This window comes from Gadus chalcogrammus, chromosome 3 (assembly GCF_026213295.1).
Source record: "Gadus chalcogrammus isolate NIFS_2021 chromosome 3, NIFS_Gcha_1.0, whole genome shotgun sequence".
Taxonomy (NCBI): Eukaryota; Metazoa; Chordata; class Actinopteri; order Gadiformes; family Gadidae; genus Gadus; species Gadus chalcogrammus.
Genome location: NC_079414.1, coordinates 27,969,932 through 27,996,555, shown reverse-complemented (window position 1 = coordinate 27,996,555; position 26,624 = coordinate 27,969,932). Strand labels below are relative to the sequence as shown.

Below are 26,624 nucleotides of genomic sequence, written 5' to 3'. Positions count from 1 at the left end.
TACTCCACCCTCTCTCTCTCTTTACTCCACCCTCTCTCTTTTCTCCACCCTCTCTCTCTCTCTTTACTCCACCCTCTCTCTCTCTCTCTTTACTCCACCCTCTCTCTCTCTTTACTCCACCCCTCTCTCTCTTTACTCCACCCCCTCTCTCTCTTTACTCCACTCTCTCTCTCTCTCTCTCTTTACTCCACCCTCTCTCTCTCTCTCCTTACTCCACCGTCTCTCTCTCTTTACTCCACCCTCTCACTCTCCTTACTCCACCCTCTCTCTCTCTTTACTCCACCCTCTCTCTCTCTCTCTTTACTCCACCCTCTCTCTCTCTCTCCTTACTCCACCGTCTCTCTCTCTTTACTCCACCCTCTCACTCTCCTTACTCCACCCTCTCTCTCTCTCCTTACTCAAACCTCTCTCTCTCTTTACTCCACCCTCTCTCTCTATTTACTCCACCCTCTCTCTCTCACTCTCTGTACTCCACCCTCTGTCTCTTTTACTCCACCCTCTCTCTCTCTTTACTCCACCCTCCCTCTCTCTTTACTCCACCCTCTCTCTCTCACTCTCTGTACTCCACCCTCTCACTCTCTTTAGTCCACCCTCTCTCTTTACTCCACCCTCACTCTGTCTTTGCTCCACCCTCTCACTCTCTTGATTCGCCCTCTTGACTCCGCCCTCTTGACTCCACCCTCTCTCTCTTGATCCGCTCTCTTGACTCCGCCCTCACTCTTGACTCCACCCTCTCTCTCTTTACTCCACCCTCTCTCACTTTGCTCCACCCTCTCACTCCCTTGAGCCGCCCTCTTGACTCCACCCACTCTCTCTCTGACTCCACCCTCTTGACCCCGCCCTCCTCCCATCACCTGGAAGGCCCTGGTAGTTATTCACATGATGTATCTTATTACAGGGCATGTCAATGATGCTGCCTTTTCTGCTAAGTGCATCTGGTGAATTAATAGGGTTTACCTTAAAGTGGTCATCTTGTTTTCTTTGGCGATAAAGTGACCTTTCTCCAAGAGACACAAACAGTGTCCCCACGTCACACAAACCAAAACATAAACAAAGTGCGTCAATGTGCGACAGATTGGAACTTAACACAACTTCAAAATCGCCTTCCACTACCAATACAAAAGTGGGTCTGACTCAAAGGAATGATGATGATAAAATATAATTTATTTAAAACTAATAAAACATTTAAAAAGTAGTCAAACAATGACATGATATGTTGAATGAGATGAGCAAGGGTAAAACTAATATTTTAACTAACATTCCCCACTAAACTGGTTTATAAAATAGCACTATCCCTCCAGAAACCACAACAAAAATGTTCACAGTTGAAACAAAAGTGTGATCACGATATATCAAATATGATGGAGCCATATTTGTAGTATAAATGCCACTAACGGAGTTCCCAGTGTTCCCAGTGTGAGCTGAACTCTGCACTCGCAGGCCAGTCATGTGCAGCCTAGGCAGATCTGTTCCACTGTCAGGTGGGTTAGCCAACCCTACCCCTTCTCTGCTACGGTCTGGGCTAACGGGCTAACAGCGACGAGCTAACCCTCCGAAGGCCAGCGCCAACAAACTCCATCCTTCTGCGTTCCTGTCCTTTTAAGGAGCTGCTTGCCCATTGGTCCTCCTCCGATATTTCTGATGTCCGTCAGGTCCAAAAGGAAAACTGCATTTCTCCCTGTATTATGTCTCTGAGCGAATCCATCCACTGAATATCCTCAGAGACAAACCTGTAGGCTGTCAACAGGCCGAATCCTAGAGAGAACACACAAACAAAAAACGCAAAATGAAATGAAAATGGAGGATGAAAGAGGCTTTACCCCGCCTCGTCACGGCGTCGTCACAGTGTCTCACCTGTTGGCTGCGGCGGGCCGGCGTGTCCCTCTTCTTCGCGTGCGTGGTCTGGAGCTGCCGGATGAGGAACTTCTTGTCCTCGCCCTCCTGGAGGAGATCAGACCAGGATTATTAGCATACTATGAATATCATCACGTATTAAAACACCTGCAGGGTCATTATTATTTTATCATATTATTAATATCATCTCGTATTAAAACACCTGCAGGGTCATTATTATTTTATCATATTATTAATATCATCACGTATTAAAACACCTGCAGGGTCATTATTATTTTATCATTCTTAATATCATCACTTATTAAAACACCTGCAGGGTCATTATTATTTTATCATTCTTAATATCATCACTTATTAAAACACCTGCAGCGTCATTATTATTTTATCATTCTTAATATCATCACTTATTAAAACACCTGCAGGGTCATTTTTATGTTATCGTATTATTAATATCATCTCGTATTAAAACACCTGCAGGGTCATTATTATGTTATCGTATTATTACTACATCTCGTATTAAAACACCTGCAGGTCATTATTATTTTATCGTATATTGATATCATCTCGTATTAAAACACCTGCAGGGTCATTATTATGTTATCGTATTATTGATATCATCTCGTATTAAAACACCTGCAGGGTCATTATTATGTTATCGTATTATTGATATCATCTCGTATTAAAACACCTGCAGGGTCATTATTATGTTATCGTATTATTAATATCATCTCGTATTAAAACACCTGCAGGGTCATTATTATTTTATCGTATTATTGATATCATCTCGTATTAAAACACCTGCAGGGTCATTATTATGTTATCGTATTCTTAATATCATCTCGTATTAAAACACCTGCAGGGTCATTATTATGTTATCGTATTCTTAATATCATCTCGTATTAAAACACCTGCAGGGTCATTATTATGTTATCGTATTATTGATATCATCTCTTATTAAAACACCTGCAGGGTCATTATTATGTTATCGTATTCTTAATATCATCTCGTATTAAAACACCTGCAGGGTCATTATTATGTTATCGTATTCTTAATATCATCTCGTATTAAAACACCTGCAGGGTCATTATTATGTTATCGTATTATTGATATCATCTCGTATTAAAACACCTGCAGGGTCATTATTATGTTATCGTATTCTTAATATCATCTCGTATTAAAACACCTGCAGGGTCATTATTATGTTATCGTATTATTGATATCATCTCGTATTAAAAACACCTGCAGGGTCATTATTATGTTATCGTATTCTTAATATCATCTCGTATTAAAACACCTGCAGGGTCATTAGTATTTTATCGTATTATTGAATCATCTCGTATTAAAACACCTGCAGGGTCATTATTAGGTTATCGTTATTGATATCATCTCGTATTAAAACACCTGCAGGGTCATTATTATGTTATCGTATTCTTAATATCATCTCGTATTAAAACACCTGCAGGTCAATTATTATGTTATCGTATTCTTAATATCATCTCGTATTAAAACACCTGCAGGGTCATTATTATTTTATCGTATTATTGATATCATCTCGTATTAAGTCAGGCGCTGCCAGAGCTTCAAGGCGCTAGCTGGTCCATGAGGCCGTCTCTGCGTTACGTTTTTGATCTGCTCCTGCAGCAGGGCGATGACCTTCCTCTGCCCGCCGACCACCTGGCTGTTGAAGTAGATGATGATCCTGGGGAGAGCGAGAACACGAGACCCCCGCGGTGAGACCGGGCCCGCACGGTGAGACCGGCCCCCCGCAGTGCGACAGGCCCCCCACCACCTCACTCACATGAAGACCCCGGCGGCCACGAACAGGAAGAGGGGGTTCTCCACCAGGTAGGAGTGGGCGGTGGCCAGCCAGGTGAGGTGGGGGTTGGTGTCCCGGAGCTGCTCCACCCACAGCCGGCCCGCCTGCATCATGGTGCTGAGGCCCCGGAACGGCCCGCAGGCCCGGGACGGGGCGATGCTGGGGGGGGACGAGTGAACCATTGCTTCATGGAAGGCTTTGTAACAACAGGACCAGTGATCTCTGGAGGCTAACGTAAAGTACTCATAGAAACACATCCCCGTGGAGGTCAGCCGGGCGGAGGCTGCTGTTCAAAGGGTTATTACGTTGGAACAGCTCAATACACGCTCAGGCTCAGTCGGATGCTCAATAAAAGTCATTCCAGGGGTTTGAGGGGAAAGGGTTCACAGTACATCCCTCTGTGAGTACTGCAGGAAAGTCAGTCGTGTGTGTGTGTGTGTGTGTGTGTGTGTGTGTGTGTGTGTGTGTGGTGTGTGTGGTGGGTGTGTGGTGTGTGTGTGTGTGTGTGATGTGTGTGTGTGTGTGTGTGTGTGTGTGTGTGTGTGTGTGTGTGTGTTATGTGTGTGTGTGTGTGTGTGTGTGTGTACCTCCACATGGTGTAGGTGACGCAGACGGACGCCCCGAGGAAGGAGGGGAAGCAGAGCAGCGTGATGAAGACGGTCGTCATCTTACTCGCCCGGTACGGCTTCCGGGGCGCCTGGCAATTCAGCATCACGCTGCTCTGCAGGGGTCACGGTCACACTCTGAAGGTCACGGTCACGCACAGAGGTCACGGTCACACTCTGAAGGTCACGGTCACGCACAGAGGTCACGGTCACACTCTGAAGGTCACGCACAGAGGTCACGGTCACACTCAGAGGTCAAGGTCATGCATTGAGGTCAAGGTCCCACTCTGAAGGTCAAACACACACCCTGGAGGTAAATGGTAAATGGACTGCATTTACACAGCGCCTTCCTACCCAGCGGCCACTCAAAGCGCTTTTCAATGCTGCCTCACAATCACCCATTCATAAACACATTCACCCATTCACCCGCTCACATTCACCCATTCATAAACACATTCACACACCAACGGGGGAGTCAGCCACAAATTCGCTCGAGTTGAAATATTTCAACTTTGATGCGAATTTCGCGTGATGACAGCCAATCAGCGTTCAACAGCATGCCCTGAGTCCACATGTGTACGTGACAGCCAATAGCGTTCAACCGCAGACTCAGTGCAGTGCAGTCCGGGGTGAACGGCAAGCATGGAGGAGAAACTGAATGTTGCCGTTTGGACTTCCGGAGCTCTATATATAATATGTATATATATAATATAATATAATTTGTTACATAATATCAAGGCAAAAGCTCTGTGCGCCTCCGGATGGCCGTAGCGCGGGGAGCTCTCATAGGGATTGGGCTTCTCGGGTTTGTTAACCGGCGTTGCTATGTTTCCGGTCTTGTGTGTTTTCAACTTTTTATTAGGTAAGGCCTATCTAATAAATCTTTGTCCTATCAATACTTCATTCACTGCCCTCTTCCGTGGTCATTACAATATTATGAATAGACTTCGGTCGGCTTCCCAACGTCTCTCCCTCTTCCCTTCCACAAAAGTAAGACATGCATGGGGTACTTGTTGTGGCGCAACAAATCCGACAAAACTTGCACAGCGACAGATTATGATGTGTGGCGCGACGAAACGCGAACAAATGTCGCAAGGTGGTGGGGGTTAGTAGTCAGAACCATCTTAAGGTGGTGGGGGTTAGCAGTCAGAACCATCTTAAGGTGGTGGGGGTTAGCAGTCAGAACCATCTTAAGGTGGTGGGGGTTAGTAGTCAGAACCATCTTAAGGTGGTGGGGGTTAGCAGTCAGAACCATCTTAAGGTGGTGGGGGTTAGTAGTCAGAACCATCTTAAGGTGGTGGGAGGGGTTAGCAGTCAGAACCATCTTAAGGTGGTGGGGGTTAGCAGTCAGTACCATCTTAAGGTGGTGGGGGTTAGCAGTCAGAACCATCTTAAGGTGGTGGGGGTTAGCAGTCACCATCTTAAGGTGGTGGGGGTTAGCATTCAGTACCATCTTAAGAGGTGGTGGGGGTTAGCAGTCAGAACCATCTTAAGGTGGTGGGGGTTAGCAGTCAGAACCATCTTAAGGTGGTGGGGGTTAGCAGTCAGAACCATCTTAAGGTGGTGGGGGTTAGCAGTCAGAACCATCTTAAGGTGGTGGGGGTTAGCAGTCAGAACCATCTTAAGGTGGTGAGGGGTTAGCAGTCAGAACCATCTTAAGGTGGTGGGGGTTAGCAGTCAGAACCATCTTAAGGTGGTGGGGGTTAGCAGTCAGTACCATCTTAAGGTGGTGGGGGTTAGCAGTCAGTACCATCTTAAGGTGGTGGGGGTTAGCAGTCATTCCCATCTTAAGGTGGTGGGGGTAGCAGTCAGAACCATTCTTAAGGGGTGGGGGTTAGCAGATCAGTACCATCTTAAGTGGGTGGGGGTTTAGCAGTCAGAACCATCTTAAGGTGGTGGGGGGTTAGCAGTCAGAACCATCTTAAGGTGGTGGGGGTTAGCAGTCAGAACCATCTTAAGGTGGTGGGGGTTAGCAGTCAGAACCATCTTAAGGTGGTGGGGGTTAGCAGTCAGTACCATCTTAAGGTGGTGGGGGTTAGCAGTCAGTACCATCTTGATGTAGAAGAGCAGCAGGAGTTTGATGATCTGAACCCCGGGCAGAAGGGGCGTGAAGAGGACCCCCAGCCTGAGGACCAAACCAAGAGCTTGCGTTAACAGGGTCAATAATAACAACACTGAGGACCGTCCGTTCATTGATCAATCGTCTAGTTAAGGTGTCCCGAATAATCGACTGGATGTAACACAGAGAGATCTCCCACCAGGCCAGGGTTTGTCCATAGATGAGCTCCAAGACGTTCCTGGCGATGTCAAACACCGGTCTTCTGCTTTTCTTCAGCACCTTCTCTGAGAACAGCCTGGGGAGGGGGAGGGGGAGGGGGGAAAGGGGGGGGGGGAGGGGGGAAAGGGGGGGGGAGGGGAAGGGGGGAAAGGGGGGGGGAGGGGGCAGGACAAGAGGCTCAGTCATAATCACCACAGAGAACGACCTTTGATTAGGCAGGAGGCGACAAGAAACAACCCCCTTCTGGACTCGAGCACCTCCACATCATCGCCCAACACCCACACATTCCCCCCCGACGGCGGAGTCAGCCCCGCAGGGCGACAGCCAGCTGGTCAGGAGCATTCAGGTGAGGCGTCCTCGCTCAGGGACACCTCCACACTCCGCTAGGAGGAGCCGGGAATCGACACCAGCAACCTTCAGGTTACCAGCCGACCCGCTCTACCTCCTGAGCCATATGTACCTGTACCTTAAGGATAAGGTGGAGGTATGTGTACCAAAAGAGAAACAGGAACGACAGATGGACGGACAGACGGACAGACAAACGGACCGGTGGTCTGCTCACCTCCAGAGGAACTCTCCCAGCAGCGTGTCCAGCAGCGTGAAGATGAAGTCCATCAGCAGGAAGCAGGAAGCGGTAGAGCTCCTGACCCACAAAACTCTCCCAGCACTGAGGAGACAGAGAGACCGTCAGGAGAGATCAGCACTGAGGAGGAGACAGAGAGACCGTCAGGAGAGATCAGCACTGAGGAGGAGACAGAGAGACCGTCAGGAGAGATCAGCACTGAGGGGACAGAGAGACAGTCAGGAGAGATCAGCACTGAGGAGACAGAGATGAAACCGTCAGGAGAAGATTCAGCACTGGGAGGAGGATCAGGAGACCGTCAGGAGAGATTCAGCACTGAGGGGACAGAGAGACCGTCAGGAGAGATCAGCACTGAGGGGACAGAGAGACCGTCAGGAGAGATCAGCACTGAGGAGACAGAGAGACCGTCAGGAGAGATCAGCACTGGAGGGATCAGAGACAGAGGAGACCGTCAGGAGAGATCAGCACTGAGGAGACAGAGAGACAGTCAGGAGAGATCAGCACTGAGGAGGAGACAGAGAGACCGTCAGGAGAGATCAGCACTGAGGGGACAGAGAGACAGTCAAGTGAGAGAGGTCATCACTGAGGAGAAGAGACAGAGAGACCTGTCAGGAGAGATGCAGCACTGAGGAGGAGACAGAGAGAAAAAAAAACCGTCGTCAAGGAGTAGATCAGCACTGAGGGAGACAGAGAGACCGTCAGGAGAGATTCAGCAACTGAAGGAGATACCAGAAACAGAGAGACCGTCGAGAGATCAAGCACTGCGTAGACAGAGAGACAAGTCAGGGAAGAGATCAGCACTGAGGAGGAGACAGAGAGACAAGGGTCAGGAGAGGGGTGAGGGGGAGGGGGTGAGGGGGTGAGGGGGTGATGGGTTTGGGGGTGAGGGGATGTGGGGGATGTGGGGGTGAGGGTGAGGGTGATGAGGTGTGGGGCTGAGGGGGTGAGGGTGAGGGGGTGAGGGTGTGAGGGGGTGAGGGGGTGAGGGGGTGAGGGGGTGAGGGCTGACCTGCAGGCCAGAGGTCGCCTCGCGGCCCAGCCAATGGAAACACAGAACGCTCAGGAGGCTGACCTTCAGCATCAGGTTCCTACACACAACACCACAACACAACAACACAACACAAAGTCCTGTCACAGCATCAGGTTTCCTACACAACACCACAACACAACACACAGCTCTGTCATCAGCAGCAAGTCCCTACACACAACACCACAACACAACAACACAGTCTGTCATCAGCATCAAGTCCCTAAACACAACACCACAACACAACAACACAGTCTGTCATCAGCATCAAGTCCCTAAACACAACACCACAACACAACAACACAGTCGGTCATCAGCATCAAGTCCCTACACACAACACCACAACACACCAACACAGTCTGTCATCAGCATAAGGTCCCTACACACAACACCACAACACAACAACACAGTCTGTCATCAGCATCAAGTCCCTAAACACAACACCACAACACAACAACACAGTCTGTCATCAGCATCAGGTCCCTACACACAACACCACAACACAACAACACAGTCTGTCATCAGCATCAGGTCCCTAAACACAACACCACAACACAACAACACAGTCTGTCATCAGCATCAGGTCCCTACACACCAGTGGTCGGGGGGGGGGGGGCCTCACCTGACAATGGCCACGGAGTTGCGCACGCTGGGCGAGTCGTACTCCTCCATCCAGCCGGCGGCGTTGAAGAGGCCGGGCAGCAGCAGGTTGATGAGGGACACGGCCACCGGCAGGGCCAGCAGGTGGGCCTCCGACGGCAGGGGGTCCGCGGCCACGCCCCCGACCACGCCCCCTGCCCCGCCCCTCGCCTGCAACACTCTGACCTGGAGGACGGCGGCGAGAGCGTCACACGATCAGCTTCCTGTTTCCAGCGAGCCGCACACACAGGAAGCTGCGCTAACGTTGAGACTGCTTTTAGCGTGTGTGTGTGTGTGTGTGTGTGTGTGTGTGTGTGTGTGTGTGTGTGTGTGTGTGTGTGGGTGTGTGTGTGTGTGTGTGTGTGTGTGTGTGTGTGTGTGGGTCTCACCGCGTGCATGTGCTGGGCCAGGTAGTGCACGGCCAGGGCGCAGGCCACCGTGCTCCCGCTGCAGATGGTCCAGGCCAGGCCGTGGACCAGCAGCCGCCACAGCCGCTGGCCCGCGGTCTGGTTGGCATGGTTACGGGTCACATCCGCCAACAGCTCCTGGCAGGGGAGGGGGAGGGGGAGGGGGAGGGGGGAGGGGGAGGGAGAACAACAAATGGCATGACAAGAAATCAATGAATTTGTTAAAGGTCCAATAGTACACCCCCAGGTGAGTGTGATCAGCCGTTACATGCCCTTTTAAGAATCTGCCTCTTCTGACATCACAAGTGGGCGTGTCCACCTCCATGTATGACGGATAGATGAGTCCACTGGGTAGGCTGGTAGGCTGATCTATGCAGCACACAACTAGGTGGACACGCCCACCTGTGATGTCAGATCAGGCCTGTCACAGCTGGTGGTGCAATGTGGGACCTTTAAGGTGTTCATTAAGAGAGGAATGAGGAGGGGGAGGAGGAGGAGGAGGAGGAGGAGGAGGAGGAGGAGCGTTCTGGACCAAGTAGGAATGTGATCATCTAACTCATCACATTCCTGACCACACAGCCACCGTGATGACTGTGTGTGTCTGTGCTGCGTGTTGTGACTGTGTGTGTATGTTGTGTGTGATTGTGTGTATGCGTGTGTTGTGAATGCGTGTGTGTGTGTTTTGTGTGTTCTTAGTGTGTGTGTGTGTTTTGTGTGTGTGTGTGTGTGTGTGTGTGTGTTGTGTGTTCTTAGTGTGTGTGTGTGTGTGTGTGTGTGTTGTGTGTTCTTAGTGTGTGTGTGTGTGTGTTCTTAGTGTGTTCTTAGTGTGTGTGTGTGTGTGTGTGTGTGTGTGTTGTGTGTTCTTAGTGTGTTGTGTGTTGTGTTGTGTTCTTAGTGTGTGTGTGTGTGTGTGTGTTGTGTGTTCTTAGTGTGTGTGTGTGTGTGTGTGTGTGTTGTGTGTTCTTAGTGTGTGTGTGTGTGTGTTCTTAGTGTGTGTGTTCTTAGTGTGTTCTTAGTGTGTGTGTTCTTAGTGTGTTCTTAGTGTGTGTGTGTGTGTGTGTGTGTGTGTGTGTTGTGTGTGTGTGTGTGTGTGTGTGTGTGTGTGTGTGTGTGTGTGTGTGTGTTGTGTTTGGCCTCCCACCCTCAGCTGCGTGCCGATGTTCTCGGACATGAGCGCCACGGAGGAAGTCTTGACGACCTTGAAGTCCCAGGAGCAGAAGGCCTTCATGGCCAGCAGGCTGGGAGACTGCTCCACGCGGAAACTCTGACCGAAAGACCTGGACATGCTGAGGAGACACATGACATACATCATGTCATCATACATCATGTCATCATAAATCATGTGATCATACATCTTGTGATCATACATCATATCACAGAGAAACATGTTGTGTGTTTTCACTACAGCAAGTAACTACGACACACACATACTCTCATCTCCAGACAGACAGACAGACAGACAGACAGACAGACAGACAGACAGACAGACAGACAGACAGACAGACAGACAGACAGACAGACAGACAGACAGACAGACAGACAGACAGACAGACAGGCAGGCAGGCAGGCAGGCAGGCAGGCAGGCAGACAGACAGACAGACAGACAGACAGACAGACAGACAGACAGACAGACAGACAGACAGACAGACAGAGCAGTTCCTTTGTTACAGCAGTTCAGCAGCAGTGGATACAATACAATACAAATACGAGCAGTGCTCAACAACACATTAAGAGATGCTGAAGTAACGACAAACTATTGTCGTTTGTCGTTACCCATTCCACTGTTGTGGAATGGGTTAACCTAGTGATGGTTAGGGCTTGGCACTTGGTTCTATGAACATCCTTACTGTACCTACAGAGATATAGTGTTGTTTCTCTTTCTTCTGACAAATGTACTTATTGTAAGACGCTATTGATAAAAGCATCTGAAAAAGGCCCTGAATGTAAAAATGGAACAAACAGTATAAAGCATAAAGGGGCCAAGTGTTATTACCTCACAGTACTTCATAGTACTTTACAGTACTGAACAATACTTCACATCATGTACAGTACTTTACGGTACTTTACATTACTTTATGGACCTTTTCAGTACTCTACTGTACTTTACAGTACTCCACAATAATGTACAGTACTTCACCATAATGTACAGTACTTTACAGTACTTCACCATAATGTACAGTACTTACCATAATGTACAGTACTTACAATAATGTACAGTACTTCACCATAATGTACAGTACTTCACCATAATGTACAGTACTTCACCATAATGTACAGTACTTTACCATAATGTACAGTACTTCACCATAATGTACAGTACTTTACAGTACTTCACCATAATGTACATTACTTTACAGTACTTTACAGTACTTCACCATAATGTACAGTACTTTACAGTACTTCGCCATAATGTACAGTACTTTACCATAATGTACAGTACTTCACCATAATGTACAGTACTTTACAGTACTTCACCATAATGTACAGTACTTCACCATAATGTACAGTACTTTACAGTACTTCACCATAATGTACAGTACTTCACCATAATGTACAGTACTTTACAGTACTTCGCCATAATGTACAGTACTTTACCATAATGTACAGTACTTCACCATAATGTACAGTACTTTACAGTACTTCACCATAATGTACAGTACTTACCATAATGTACAGTACTTCACCATAATGTACAGTACTTTACAGTACTTCACCATAATGTACAGTACTTCACCATAATGTACAGTACTTTACAGTACTTTACACTACTTTACCATAATGTACAGTACTTACAATAATGTACAGTACTTCACCATAATGTACAGGACTTTACAGTACTTCACCATAATGTACAGTACTTTACAGTACTTTACACTACTTTACCATAATGTACAGTACTTACAGTACTTCACCATAATGTACAGTACTTTACAGTACTTCGCCATAATGTACAGTACTTTACCATAATGTACAGTACTTCACCATAATGTACAGTACTTCACCATAATGTACAGTACTTTACAGTACTTTACAGTACTCCACAATACTGTACAGTACTTCACCATAATGTACAGTACTTTACCATAATGTACAGTACTTTACCATAATGTACAGTACTTCACCATAATGTACAGTACTTTACAGTACTTCACCATAATGTACAGTACTTCACCATAATGTACAGTACTTCACCATAATGTACAGTACTTTACCATAATGTACAGTACTTTACAGTACTTCACCATAATGTACAGTACTTTACCATAATGTACAGTACTTCACCATAATGTACAGTACTTTACCATAATGTACAGTACTTTACAGTACTTCACCATAATGTACAGTACTTTACCATAATGTACAGTACTTCACCATAATGTACAGTACTTTACAGTACTTCACCATAATGTACAGTACTTCACCATAATGTACAGTACTTTACAGTACTTCACCATAATGTACAGTACTTCACCATAATGTACATTACTTTACAGTACTTTACAGTACTTTACCATAATGTACAGTACTTCACCATAATGTACAGTACTTTACAGTACTTCACCATAATGTACAGTACTTTACCATAATGTACAGTACTTTACCATAATGTACAGTACTTTACCATAATGTACAGTACTTCACCATAATGTACAGTACTTTACAGTACTTTACACTACTTCCCGTACCTGAACACCAGGATGATGCAGGTGATGAAGAAGGCGGTCCCGATGGTGAAGAAGTAGGCGAGGGGCATGCTGTAGGAGAGGCCCTGCCTGGCGCAGTCCAGCCCCCTCCACCCGCCCGGCGAGGGGGCGGAGCCGTTGTTGTCGCAGTCCCGGTTCAGGGTGGTGTCGCTATAGTAACCGTAGTACAACACAGAGTCCGAGAAGTAGCCCTAGGAGGAGGAGCTCGGGTGAGAGGGGAGGAGCCTACATGGTGCACACACATCTGTTTCACATTAATGGGGGCGGCTTGGTTCAGGAGGCAGAGCGGGACGACTGGTAACCAGAAGGTTCCTGGTTCGATCCCCGGCTCCTCCTAGCTGAGTGTGGAGGTGTCCCTGAGCGAGACGCCTCCCCCTGACTGCTGCTGACCAGCTGGCTGTCGCCCTGCGGGGCTGACTCCGCCGTCGGGGGGGAATGTGTGCGTGGATGGCTGCGAAGTCTTTGGATAGAAGCGTCAGCCTAATGCCCTGAATTTAAATCTAAAACTAATCAGTATTGCTGCTGATCTTCCTCGCGGAACGCCTTAAAGTCGAGTGTGGCCTCTGCTTGTTCAATGCCTGGGCTCTGCTTCTGGGTTGAGGCCAGCATGCTGATATGATAGAAAGGTTACAAAGATGTGTTTGTGTGTCCTCTGTCAACCAGTCCCCATGCAGCCAGGCTACCAACACCCCACTGGCCGTGCTGTCGGACAGACAGACCGGTGTGGTCAGACAGACGGGTCTGTGTTGGTGTCTTACCCCTCCGGTGAGCAGCTCCAGCCCAGAGAAGCTGGCGGGTCCCTGGGGCAGCTGGGGCGCCGGGGGCGGGTGCACGGCCTGGGGCGGGTGCACAGCCTGGGGCAGCACCAGGAACAGACCGGTCACCAGGAACAGGAAGAGGTTGAAGAACAGCAGCGTCTTCAGGAACAGGAAGTAGGAGAGCACGCCGGTGCCGAAGCGCCCGCCCACCCTCTTCAGCGCCACCTGCCACAGCTGGAGGGAGTGCAGGAACGAGAACCAGCTGTACCAAAGCTGCCTGGCCGCCTGGGGGAGGGCGGGAGGGGGAGGGAGGGGGTGGGAGGGAGCGGGAGGGGGGGAGGGGGAGGGGGCGGGGAGGGAGGGGGGGGTGCACAATAGAGATAGCTAGGATAAGAGGCTACAGAGGTTAAGTACTGTTTTTAAGTGCCAGGACGGACGACACACGCTAAGGATCAACATGACAACACAGGATCTTGTGTAAAGAAAGAAGAAACCGCGTCGAGGCGTGTTCCCTACTTCCTCATTAGAGCAGCGTCTCGCTGCCTGTCTGGGCGCATTCTGCAGCCAAACCTCGAGCCAATCAGAGGATGCGGTGAACTACCCATCAGTCTCTGAGCACCACGAGCTAACGTAACTCTGAGCCAACAAACCCAGGACAGGAACTTACACCAAAAATACAGACAACACATTCTAACATTCCTGCAGTATCTATCTATCAATCTATCAATCTATCAATCTATCAATCTCTATCTATCAATCTCTATCTATCAATCTCTATATCTATCTATCTATCTATCTATCTATCTATCTATCTATCTATCTATCTATCTATCTATCTATCTATCTCTATCTATCTATCTATACCAGTGGCGGCTGGTGGTTTTTAAAGTGAGGGAGGAAGGACTGCGCGCTTGGTTGCCATTGGCCGGCTTGCACTGTTGGTGTATGGTGGCATAAGAATGTGAGACTCAAGTTGTTTCAGGGTGTTTTGGTGAACTACAAAATAGCAGGGAGGGAGTTATGTGAACAAAATGTATACAAAGCCACCAGTGGCATCACTGTAATTTGAGAAGGAAAGGATGCAAAGCATATTAGTCAAATCAGGCCTACTATTGATTTGTAAAAGTAAATCAAAAATCTGGGCCTATTATTGGGCCTATTTTTGCCCTCACTGACTGAAGTTATTTAGCTATGTTTATTTTCAGTTACAATTGCTTGTAATGCTACCAGTAAGTCATGCGTACCTAGCAAACCATGGAGCACTCACAACACTGACGTTGCCATTACTTCTGGTGACCTTGATTTAGGAAGTGGTCTACCTCTTTCTTTGGTCGCTAACTTAGCACTGTAACTGAATGAATGGAATGCTTTTTGTAATAAGACGTTAACAATGTCATCCGTTTCCAATGTTTCCATTGTGCATTTAGGATCTCGCTATCGCAGATTTCACCTGCTCTGCGTCATTCAGACTGAACACGGCCGCGGCAATGCAGACCGGGTTTGCTATCGACAGCGTAGCCAGATTGGGCAGATTTCCCGCCCAATGATGATCTTTCCAGCCTAACATGGTTAGAAGTAGCCCAATTGGGTGGGAAATCTGACCAATCTGGCAACACTGCTCAACATCCAGGGATCCTGCTTATTGGTTCATAGCGCAGACGGATAGATTTTTGCGCGAATCAGACCCCTTAAGGTCCCACCCACTCAGGGGAGGATTTTCCTCCTCTCTCCCATTGAAACCCATGTTATCCACCGGCCGCCAGTACTTTCGGGAAAATGAATGGGAGTGGACGGTGGCAAAGGGAGGACGTTCTTCCCTGAAGTAATTGTCAATAGGCGATAGGGGGTGCTAATGTCCCTTTACCCAGGGAAACGAACATTATATATTCAAAGGCAATAAAGTAGTCATATTTAAGGGCATTAATTCATTACAATAGTCTGGGCAATCTACATTTTTTATTCTCAACAATGTTAGGGAGGATCTTCCTCCCTCTCCTCAATGGAGAAGCCTCCACTGAATGTACTGTATGTATGTATGTATGTATGTATGTATGTATGTATGTATGTATGCATATACATATATATCTGCATAAAAATATTATATTTTTATAAATACATATATATATTTTGATATATATCTTTTTATATCTATATTTTCTTTATATATATATATATATACAGTATATATGTTAACCATATATATATATATTATATATACATATTAGATGTATAATGTGTGTAACTAGTGGAGGTCAGAGTGGACTCACGACGATGACATAAAACTTGAGCTGACTGTAACACGGGATCTGACCACTGGGAAGGGAGGGGGTCTTCTGCAGAACCAGACTCCTGAGAGAGAGAGAGAGAGAGAGAGAGAGAGAGAGAGAGAGAGAGAGAGAGAGAGAGAGAGAGAGACAGAGAGAGAGAGGCAGAGAGAGAGAGAGACAGAGAGAGAGAGGCAGAGAGAGAGAGAGACAGAGAGAGAGACGGAGAGAGAGAGAGACAGAGACGGAGAGAGAGAGAGACAGAGACGGAGAGAGAGACGGAGAGAGAGAGAGAGAGAGAGACGGAGAGAGAGAGAGAGAGAGAGAGAGAGAGAGAGAGAGAGAGAGAGAGAGAGAGAGAGAGAGAGAGAGAGAGAGAGAGAGAGAGAGAGAGAGAGAGAGAGAGAGAGAGAGAGAGAGAGACAAATATTAAACATAGAACAACGATATGTGGTGTTTGGTGGCCGAGAGGAGAGGAGAGAGTAGCCCACCTGAGCTGTCTCTTGTCGGCCATGCTGAGGGGCATGGCCCGCAGCATCCGGACGCGGTCGCTCACAGACAGCTTCTGGAGGTTAGACACCAGGGCCTGCCTCCTGACTGCACACACACACACACACACACACACACACACACACACACACACACACACACACACACACACACACACACACACACACACACACACACACACACACACACACACACACACACACACACACACACACATTAGTACTAGTTCTAGTAAGGAGCTCATTATGAGGGTGCCCAGTGTGGTGGGGCTCACCGCTGTCCGCCCGGCTGTCCGTCTCGCTGAAGTCCGACTCCACCCTGTACCCCCGGAGGCTGGGCCGGGAGGAGTGGGGCAGGTCCCGGAGCGACGGCCGGCTCCGCCGTCGCATGCGGAGCTGGAGGGTCCGGTTATAGTACTGGGAGAGGATGGCCCCCCTGTTACGGCCTGCACACACACACACACACACACACACACACACACACACACACACACACACACACACACACACACACACACACACACACACACACACACACACACACACACACACACGGACATATAGCATTGTATATGATAGTATATATACTGTATAGTACATCCATATAGTATCGTATATATATATGATGGTATACATACGATGGTATACATATGATGGTATACATACGATGGTATACATACGATGGTATATATAGCTCAGTGTCATGGAGGGGGGGCGACTGACCGATGGTGCGGCTGGGCATGGAGTCCAGGATCTTCAGGGTGGCGGAGGACCACCTCTCCCCCATCATGGGACTCATCTGGCCCCCCTCCCCGTCCCGGGGGGGGGCCCGGCGCCTCGCCCCCTGGTCAGGGGAGAGGCCGCTCACGTAGTCTGGGACCAAACAGCCAAGAGCGGTTGTTATTGTTACATTTTGTCATGACTCTAAGCTGTGGCACACACAGATACACACAGGGCGGGAGGGGGAGGGAGGGGGAGGGAGGGGGAGGGAGGGGGAGGGAGGGGGCGGGAGGGGGAGTGAGGGGGAGGGAGGGGGAGGGAGGGGGAGGGAGGGGGCGGGAGGGGGAGGGAGGGGGAGGGAGGGGGCGGGGGCAGACGCTGTTACCAGAGCCACTCACAATAGGAGGTCAGGAGACAGAGAAACAACACTACCTCTGTGGGTACAGTAAGGATGTTCATAGAACCAAGCGCCAAGCACTAACCATCACTAGGTTAACCCATTCTCTGTGCACAATAGAGATAGCTAGGATAAGAGGCTACAGAGGTTAAGTACTGTTTTTAAGTGCCAGGACGGACGACACACGCTAAGGATCAACATGACAACACAGGATCTTGTGTAAAGAAAGAAGAAACCGCGTCGAGGCGTGTTCCCTACTTCCTCATTAGAGCAGCGTCTCGCTGCCTGTCTGGGCGCATTCTGCAGCCAAACCTCGAGCCAATCAGAGGATGCGGTGAACTACCCATCAGTCTCTGAGCACCACGAGCTAACGTAACTCTGAGCACCACGAGCTAACGTAACTCTGAGACAACAAACCCAGATACACACACACAGACACACACACAGGTACACACACACACAGATACACACACACACACACACACACAGGTACACACACACACAGACACACACACACGGCACCTCGGCCCTCCTCGTCCAGCTCCCTCTGCAGCTCCTGCAGCTCCAGCCCCGGCTCGTAGCCCGGGTCCCTCTCGTAGCCCGGGTCCCTCTCGTAGCCCGGGTCCCTCTCGTAGCCCGGGTCCCTCTCGTAGCCCGGGTCCCTCTCGTAGCCCGGGTCCCTCTCGTCCTGGGTCTGCTCCGCTATCAGCTGGCTGAACGAGTCGTGGACGCCCGCCTCGTCCGCCGGGCTCCTGGCAGGAGCAGAGGGACAGGGGAATGGAACGGGCTCACCGTTACCTGGTGGAGGATCATCTTGACCTGGTGGAGGATCACCTTGACCTGGTGGAGGATCACCTTGACCTGGTGGAGGATCACCTTGACCTGGTGGATGATCACCTTTACCTGGTGGATGATCACCTTTACCTGGTGGATGATCGCCTTCACCTGGTGGATGATCGCCTTCACCTGGTGGAGGATCGCCTTCACCTGGTGGAGGATCGCCTTTACCTGGCGGAGGATCATATTGACCTGGCGGATGATCACCTTTACCTGGCGGATGATCACCTTTACCTGGCGGATGATCACCTTTACCTGGCGGATGATCACCTTTACCTGGCGGATGATCACCTTTACCTGGTGGATAATCACCTTTACCTGGTGGATGATCATCTTTACCTGGTGGATGATCACCTTTACCTGGTGGATGATCACTTTTACCTGGTGGATGATCACCTTTACCTGGTGGATGATCACCTTTACCTGGTGGATGATCACCTTTACCTGGTGGATGATCACCTTTACCTGGTGGATGATCACCTTTACCTGGTGGATAATCACCTTTACCTGGTGGATAATCACCTTCACCTGGTGGATAATCACCTTCACCTGGTGGATAATCACCTTCACCTGGTGGATGATCACCTTCACCTGGTGGATGATCACCTTCACCTGGTGGATGATCACCTTTACCTGGTGGATGATCACCTTCACCTGGTGGATGATCACCTTCACCTGGTGGATGATCACCTTCACCTGGTGGATGATCACCTTCACCTGGTGGATGATCACCTTTACCTGGTGGATAATCACCTTTACCTGGTGGATAATCACTTTTACCTGGTGGATGATCACCTTCACCTGGTGGATGATCACCTTTACCTGGTGGATGATCACCTTTACCTGGTGGTTAGATGTTATTCCAGGGAGAAGGTCCAAAAGCCTTAAAGGCCTTTTCCCAGTTCTGTCCGTGCTCCAGCATTAGTCATGAGGACACTTACTATCATCTGCTTAGAGATGAAAAGCTTTCTGTCCAAAGCTATTAATAGATGAAGTAAATAAAGGCGGCCCAAGCGATCCCTAACCCTGGGGGGTTCCCTACGCACTGGGGGGGGGGGGGCTCCCTACGCACTGGGGGGGGCTCCCTAGGCACTGGGGGGGGTCTCCCTACGCACTGGGGGGGGGGCTCCCTACGCACGGTATGAATGCGAAGTGAAACCATCCATTTCTTTATCCAGTGCTCCTATGATGTCATTTCAAACGTTCAGCAGCTGCCGTGCTATAATTTGTTAGGAACCCTAATTGTTGTACATTTAATATTTGATGAGTATGGACATCATCTTTAACCTGCTCACTGACGAGGGATTCCAGCACTTTTGATAACACTGAGAGGTTTGAGAGTAGTCTATAAATATTTAAAATGGTTGGATCCCCTCCATTTAGTAGGCGTCGAACATAAGCAGCCTTCCAGATCTCAGGTATTTTGTTTTTTGGCAATGAGTCTGCTGCTTATTTTAAAAACCTTGGTTCCAAGTGATCCGGATCAGACGGTTTTCTAGGGATCAATTGCTTTAAGGCTTTGTGAACCTCAGCAGCTTTAAAAGGTGTATGATTAGAAGTGTTGTGTACATCACTAGCATTGTTACTCAAATGTACAGATATCACAGCAGAATGTGTGGAAGATTTGAACAGGAACCCAGAAGAAATAAAATGTTAATTGAAACAGTTTACCATTTCAACCTTATCATGAACAGCAATGGAGTCTTGGACAATACAAAGATGGTAATTCATAAGAGATTTTAGAAGCAGATAATGATTGAATTGCTTTCCAGAATTACCTTGATTATTCAAATTTTCGTCAGAGAAAGTTAGATAAAACTCAGATTTGGCTTTTCTGAAAAGAGAAGTACATTTGTTTCTTAGCTGCCGAAAGAGGAGGCAGTCAGCCTCAGTGCCTGACCTTCTTGCCTTTGCCCAGGCCTCATTGCGCTCATGAAGCACGCCGGGCAGCTCAGCTGTGAACCAGGGGCTATCCCGACCCTTAATTCTAAACTTCCGCATAGGAGCATGTTTGTTTATTTCATGAAAGGTATCATGGAAGAATTACCAAGCCATTTCAACATCATCAATAAGGCAATTCTGGTCCAGTCGAATAGATATACGCCATATAGAAAACCCTGCTCAACAAACATCTTCAAATTACGCCTTTCTACAAAACGAGCTTTACACTTAACAATCTTGGTGTCTCTTATTGCTAATATCACACAGTGATCACTTACATTATTTGGGAAAACACCTGTAGCAGAGTACTTAAAAGGGAAATTCAAAATTAGATCAATAAGTGATGACATTTTGAGTTTGGTCTTTATTTGGTAATTATTTGTGTTAAATTTAAAGAATCACACTGTGCTTTAAATGCATCTGACACAGGCGTCAACCAATCCCAGTTAAGATCACCAACCACAACAATTTCATTATACTGCAATTGTGACAGACTTTTCACCAGTGTGGACATTGAGTTACCTATTGCAGGTGGAGGCCTATAACAACCAACTATCATGATATGACTGTCTTTCAAAACTTCTAAATTTAAGGCCAGAAGCTCGAATTGTTTACTGAAGCATTCAGTGAGCTTTAAATAAGCATTCAACTTTTTCTTGGTGTAAATAGCAACACCTCTGCTCTTATTAGGACAGTTAGCAGTCGTATGATACCTAGGCCTGACCTACATTTAAAGTCTGCAGGTGTGTCCCATGGTTTAGGCATATCAGGGCGAGGATTAGGGAGCTTCACATCCGTTTACAATCTGGAAATATATGTTAGTAATTTATTATTTCTAACATATATTTGTTATAATTTCTAAATTAAATGTCCTTATACGTTCGCTATTATGCTATCAAATCAGATGGGTCGAGTCCCTTGATGTAATATTCACATTTTTGGGTTAGGGTTACCAATTCTCTACATTAATTATATTTACATTAGATATTATAGATTTATAATGTTTCTGATCAGAAATGTGTAGAAAGAAACGTCAGACCAATCAGAGGCCAAATGGAGTGGTGACTGGGCCAATCCCAGTCCACCATGGTGACTGGGTTAATCCCAGTCCTCTATGGTGACTGGGTTAATCCCAGTCCTCTATGGTGACTGGGTTAATCCCAGTCCACCATGGTGACTGGGTTAATCCCAGTCCTCTATGGTGACTGGGTTAATCCCAGTCCACTATGGTGACTGGGCCAATCCCAGTCCTCTAAAGTGACAGGGTTAATCCCAGTCCTCTATGGTGACTGGGCCAATCCCAGTCCTCTAAAGTGACAGGGTTAATCCCAGTCCTCTATGGTGACTGGGCCAATCCCAGTCCTCTATGGTGACTGGGTTAATCCCAGTCCTCTATGGTGACTGGGCCAATCCCAGTCCACTAAAGTGACTGGGCCAATCCCAGTCCTCTATGGTGACTGGGCCAATCCCAGTCCACTATGGTGACTGGGCCAATCCCAGTCCTCTATGGTGACTGGGTTAATCCCAGTCCACCATGGTGACTGGGTTAATCCCAGTCCTCTATGGTGACTGGGCCAATCCCAGTCCACTATGGTGACTGGGCCAATCCCAGTCCTCTATGGTGACTGGGCCAATCCCAGTCCACCATGGTGACTGGGTTAATCCCAGTCCTCTATGGTGACTGGGTTAATCCCAGTCCTCTAAGGTGACTGGGTTAATCCCAGTCCACCATGGTGACTGGGTTAATCCCAGTCCACCATGGTGACTGGGTTAATCCCAGTCCTCTAAGGTGACTGGGTTAATCCCAGTCCTCTATGGTGACTCTGGTCCAGTTAGCCGTGTCTTCAGACCAGTCCAGGCCCAGTTCACCATAACCATTCAGGGGTCATTGTCTGTTACCATCGCGGCCCCTTCTTAATCTGATGGAAGAAGCTGCTGTAGGAACAGACACCGTGTCCAGAATCATCCTCACTCGTTGTTTGGGATCCAAACATAAAGACGTACAGAGTGTTCCCCGGGTAAGGACCTGTCCATGAACACGATGGAGGCAGAGCAACAAGAGTTCTATCTCCAGAAGAAGACATCTCTCAGATCACTCTGGGAGCTTCACACCCGTATTCAATCTGGAAAACCTCAAAGTACTCTTCATCATCAGAGCACATTAGTGCCTCCCTTCCCCATTAACTTATCCTTTACCACATCCACTACACCATCAGGTCCATGGATCCTCAACTAGAGTACAGCCCCACAGGGAGAGAGGGCGAGAGACAAACAACAATTACAACACACACACACACACACACACACACACACACACACACACTACTCACTCCAATCCAACCTCCGGGTCTTGTGGGCTCTGGTCAAAACCCACATGTCTCGCCATTCTCCGACACTGCCTTCGCCTGCTCTCTGTCTGTCACAACACGTCTGGGCCTCTCGACCAATCAGAGAGGGTCACACCCTCATCGACTCATAGCTGCGCAGATCACCTGTGCACATACCTGGGTGAGAGAGAGAGAGAACGTCAGCAGCAATACACTCAATTCTGATCCTGTCGAAACCTGTTGGAGAGATAGGCCCCAGAGGAGTGTGTCAGCCCTCATGTTCACTCTCCACTGCACCCGCTCTGCTGGTGAGCTGACCTCACCTCACTTCAACAGTTCCCCACAACCGAGGCTCAAGACACAACAACATCCGGTTTTATTACAAAGAACACTTGGGAAGTCAACATCGATACGAACAGGAAGTCTGTTAAGAGGAACGCTTGAGCGGTGTCCACAGGTCCCTCAGAGGGGAGGAGAACAAGACATCACAGGCCCCTGGGCAGAGGGCTGAGGGCCGAGGCCCCTGGGGCAGAGGGACGGGCCCCGAGGCCCCTGGGGCAGAGGGACGGGCCCCTGGGGCAGAGGGACGGGCCCCTGGGCAGAGGGACAGGCCCCGAGGCCCCTGGGCAGAGGGACGGGCCCCGAGGCAGAGGGACGGGCCCCTCTGACCCTGGGGCTGTAGGGACGGGCCCCGGGGCCCCTGGGGCTGTAGGGACGGGCCCCGGGGCCCCTGGGGCTGTAGGGGCGGGCCCCGGGGCCGAGGGACGGGCCCCTCTGACCCTGGGGCAGAGGGACGGGCCCCGGGGCCCCTGGGGCTGTAGGGACGGGCCCCGAGGCCCCTGGGCAGAGGGACGGGCCCCTCTGTCCCTGGGGCAGAGGGACGGGCCCCGAGGCCCCTGGGCAGAGGGACGGGCCCTGAGGCCCCTGGGGCTGTAGGGACGGGCCCCGGGGCCCCTGGGGCTGTAGGGACAAGGCCACGAGGCCCCTGGGGCTGTAGGGACGGGCCACGAGGCCCTTGGGCAGAGGGACGGGCCCCGAGGCCCCTGGGGCTGTAGGGACAGGCCCCGGGGCCCCTGGGGCTGTAGGGACGGGCCCCTGGGGCTGTAGGGACGGGCCCCGGGGCCCCTGGGGCTGTAGGGACGGGCCCCGGGGCCCCTGGGGCTGTAGGGACGGGCCACGAGGCCCCTGGGGCTGTAGGGACGGGCCACGAGGCCCCTGGGGCTGTAGGGACGGGCCGATAACAAAAGGCCGGCTGAGACTCCAAACAGTGGAGTTATGTCATCGCTCACAAGCCGCCTTTTGTCCTGCTGATGTCGGCCGCTCCGAGACACGGGACAGGACTCAGTGAATACCAACGCAGCCACACTCAGTCAGTGGTCTGATACTGTACTCAGGGTCGTAATGGGGCCAGGCGCCCCATGAATGCATTCAGGTTCAATCAGAGACACACGTGTCTTGCTGCGTTTCAGAGGACGTCATGAAGGACAATGGAAACCATGCTCTGTGTCTAAAGACTCTCAAACCCTCTGCACCAATAAACCACAACGCCCAGCCGCCGGTCACCTCTGACACACATACACAACGCCCACACAAACACAACGCACACACATGCTTTCTGCCCTCTGTTAGTGGTCGTACAAGCCCCGCAGAGCAACAGAAAGCTTCGAAAATTTATTTTTAGAATGTGGAATTAGAGGAGATCAATGAAGCAGAAAACAAAGACAATCCCCTCCTGCCTGCGGCCCAGTAGAACCCTGTTCCACCCCGGGCCAATAGGACCCACGTCCAGCTCACAGCAGAGGCGTTTCCATGTTCCACTGTTGTTGTTGCTGTAACACAGCTGTCAAACCGTTCTCACGGTTCGTCTGACGGGGAACGATAGCATGAAGCCTAATCCTGTCGGATCATGTGGAACTGAAAGTTACTTTTTGTGCGTGTGTTTGTGTATATTGTTAGCGCTTATTAAAAAGAATGTGCTAAAAGTCGTAAATGTGTGTGTGTGTGTGTGTGTGTGTGTGTGTGTGTGTGTGTGTGTGTGTGTGTGTGTGTGTGTGTGTGTGTGCCCAGCAGGAACTAGCACCAGCTGTGGATCTCAGCCCACATTAAGTGATTCCAGCTGTTACCCTCTCGGTGCTGAACACCCCTGTGTTGTAAACAGTATTGAATCATCTGTCACTCATGTGTTCAGCAGGGAACTGACCTCATGTCAGTCATGACTGTGACCGGCCCAAGACAGGCATCCTATTCTCTGGGAGATAGCACCAGCATTGAGTCACATCCTCATAGAACTGATGGGTGCGGCTCTGTGTGTGTGTGTGTGTGTGTGTGTGTGTGTGTGTGTGTGTGTGTGTGTGTGTGTGTGTGTGTTTACTTTAAACAGGTGGTGACAGGAAAACCAACCCAATGTGAGAAAGGGTCGGAGGTCACTGCTGACTGTAACACACTATGGTTCCCCAGAGGGTATAAACAGGAAGTACTGAACTACTGCGTCTAGATCTATAGAAACAACAGGAACAATAGTACCGCAGAATGGAAAGGAGTACTGAAAAGCACATTTATAAACACCATCCCAAGTACGGTTAATCAATCAAAGATGTAAATCTGATTCTAAAGAACGGAGAGGGAGACAGAGAGGGAGAGAGAGAGAGAGAGAGAGAGAGAGAGAGAGAGAGAGAGAGAGAGAGAGAGAGAGAGAGAGAGAGAGAGAGAGAGAGAGAGAGAGAGACAGAGACAGAGAGAGAGAGAGACAGAGAGAGAGGCAGAGAGGCAGAGAGGGGCCATTGCCCCTCCCTGTCATACTTCAGCGACTGAGTATTCCCCCAGAACAACCGTTTTGCAGGCTACAGCAGAGCCAGATCCGTCCATTTGTTGTTTATGGGGACGGGTTGAACCCTTTGAGGGCTTTGTGGAACAAAGCGGACTGGGTTCCGAGTGTTGTCATGGAGCTGCTGGGAGAGTCGCACCTCTCCCGACGGTCAGACGGAGTTTAGAAACCGGCTGTTACAGCGGGAACCAACAGACCGGACTAACCGATCGATATCAATTTAAATAGACTGACTATAGGCCTGCTATGTAACGCCAACTGGGTTGTTGGATTGTGGACTGGGATTAACCCAGTCCACATTGAGGACTGGTTGCAGGTTCTATTCCTCAGCAAGCTAGTGTGTTGATGTTGATGTTGGTGTTGATTGTTAAGTTGATCTTCTGCAGCTCTGATGCAGAATCAGAGTCGGCTACTTTTGCAACACACGGAGGAATGCACGAACCGACCATCGTTTAAAAGCATTAACTTACACCGCATAGTGCGACTTAATGGCTGCATGGGACTCAATGCATCACTTCGCAAAGGAAGATAGACTTTCTGATGATAAGGAAGTACTGTGCAGAATTGTATTTTTAAAAGTCATAACCAGCGATGCGATCTTATTGCAAAGAAAGAAAAATGTAATGAAATGTAGTTATTGTAAGGTGCTTTGCGTAAATTTGTAAATTTAACGTGAAATATGAATGTAAAACGTTTGCCGAACCGGGTCAAAGTCCGCAACAACCGTAACGATAACTTTAACCATAAACCATCTAAATTCATTATCTGATCAGGCTGGAACTAAATGTTTGAAAATCTACGAAGATTAAAAAACACATTCGATTTGCACGAAACAACTGTTGAAGTAGACTTTAAACAGTTGGTAAACTCACCTCTGTCGCTCTCCTCGTTACTCCACAAGCTGCCAAACCTGATCCGAGACCTACTGGGAGGAGCCATCTCTAAAGAGGGAGGGGTCATGCACATTTACATTTACATTTAGGGCATTTAGCAGAATCTTTTATCCAAAGCGACTTACAATATGTCATCATAAGCAACCCATTTGTCATAAGAAGTGCATCAATATATCGCTGTCGGTACAGAAAGGTTGTTCATAGAACCAAGTGCAAGTACAACAATCGCTAGGCTAACCAA

General features: G+C 49.0%; 1 protein-coding gene across 1 annotated transcript; it reads right to left on the bottom strand.

The window, feature by feature from the left end:
• Positions 1-950: 950 nt before the first annotated feature.
• On the bottom strand, positions 951-26,446 carry tmc6b (transmembrane channel-like 6b). Its single transcript, XM_056587136.1, is given in 22 exon segments — positions 951-1,755; positions 1,855-1,941; positions 3,475-3,553; positions 3,653-3,829; positions 4,258-4,391; positions 6,325-6,400; positions 6,534-6,629; positions 7,116-7,183; positions 7,185-7,220; positions 8,146-8,224; positions 8,786-8,988; positions 9,192-9,347; positions 10,351-10,495; positions 12,896-13,104; positions 13,672-13,956; positions 15,939-16,020; positions 16,427-16,532; positions 16,720-16,890; positions 17,168-17,317; positions 18,084-18,313; positions 22,670-22,843; positions 26,363-26,446. Coding segments are annotated over 21 exon segments (2,640 nt in total). The 5' UTR covers positions 22,726-22,843; positions 26,363-26,446; the 3' UTR covers positions 951-1,740.
• Positions 26,447-26,624: the final 178 nt, after the last annotated feature.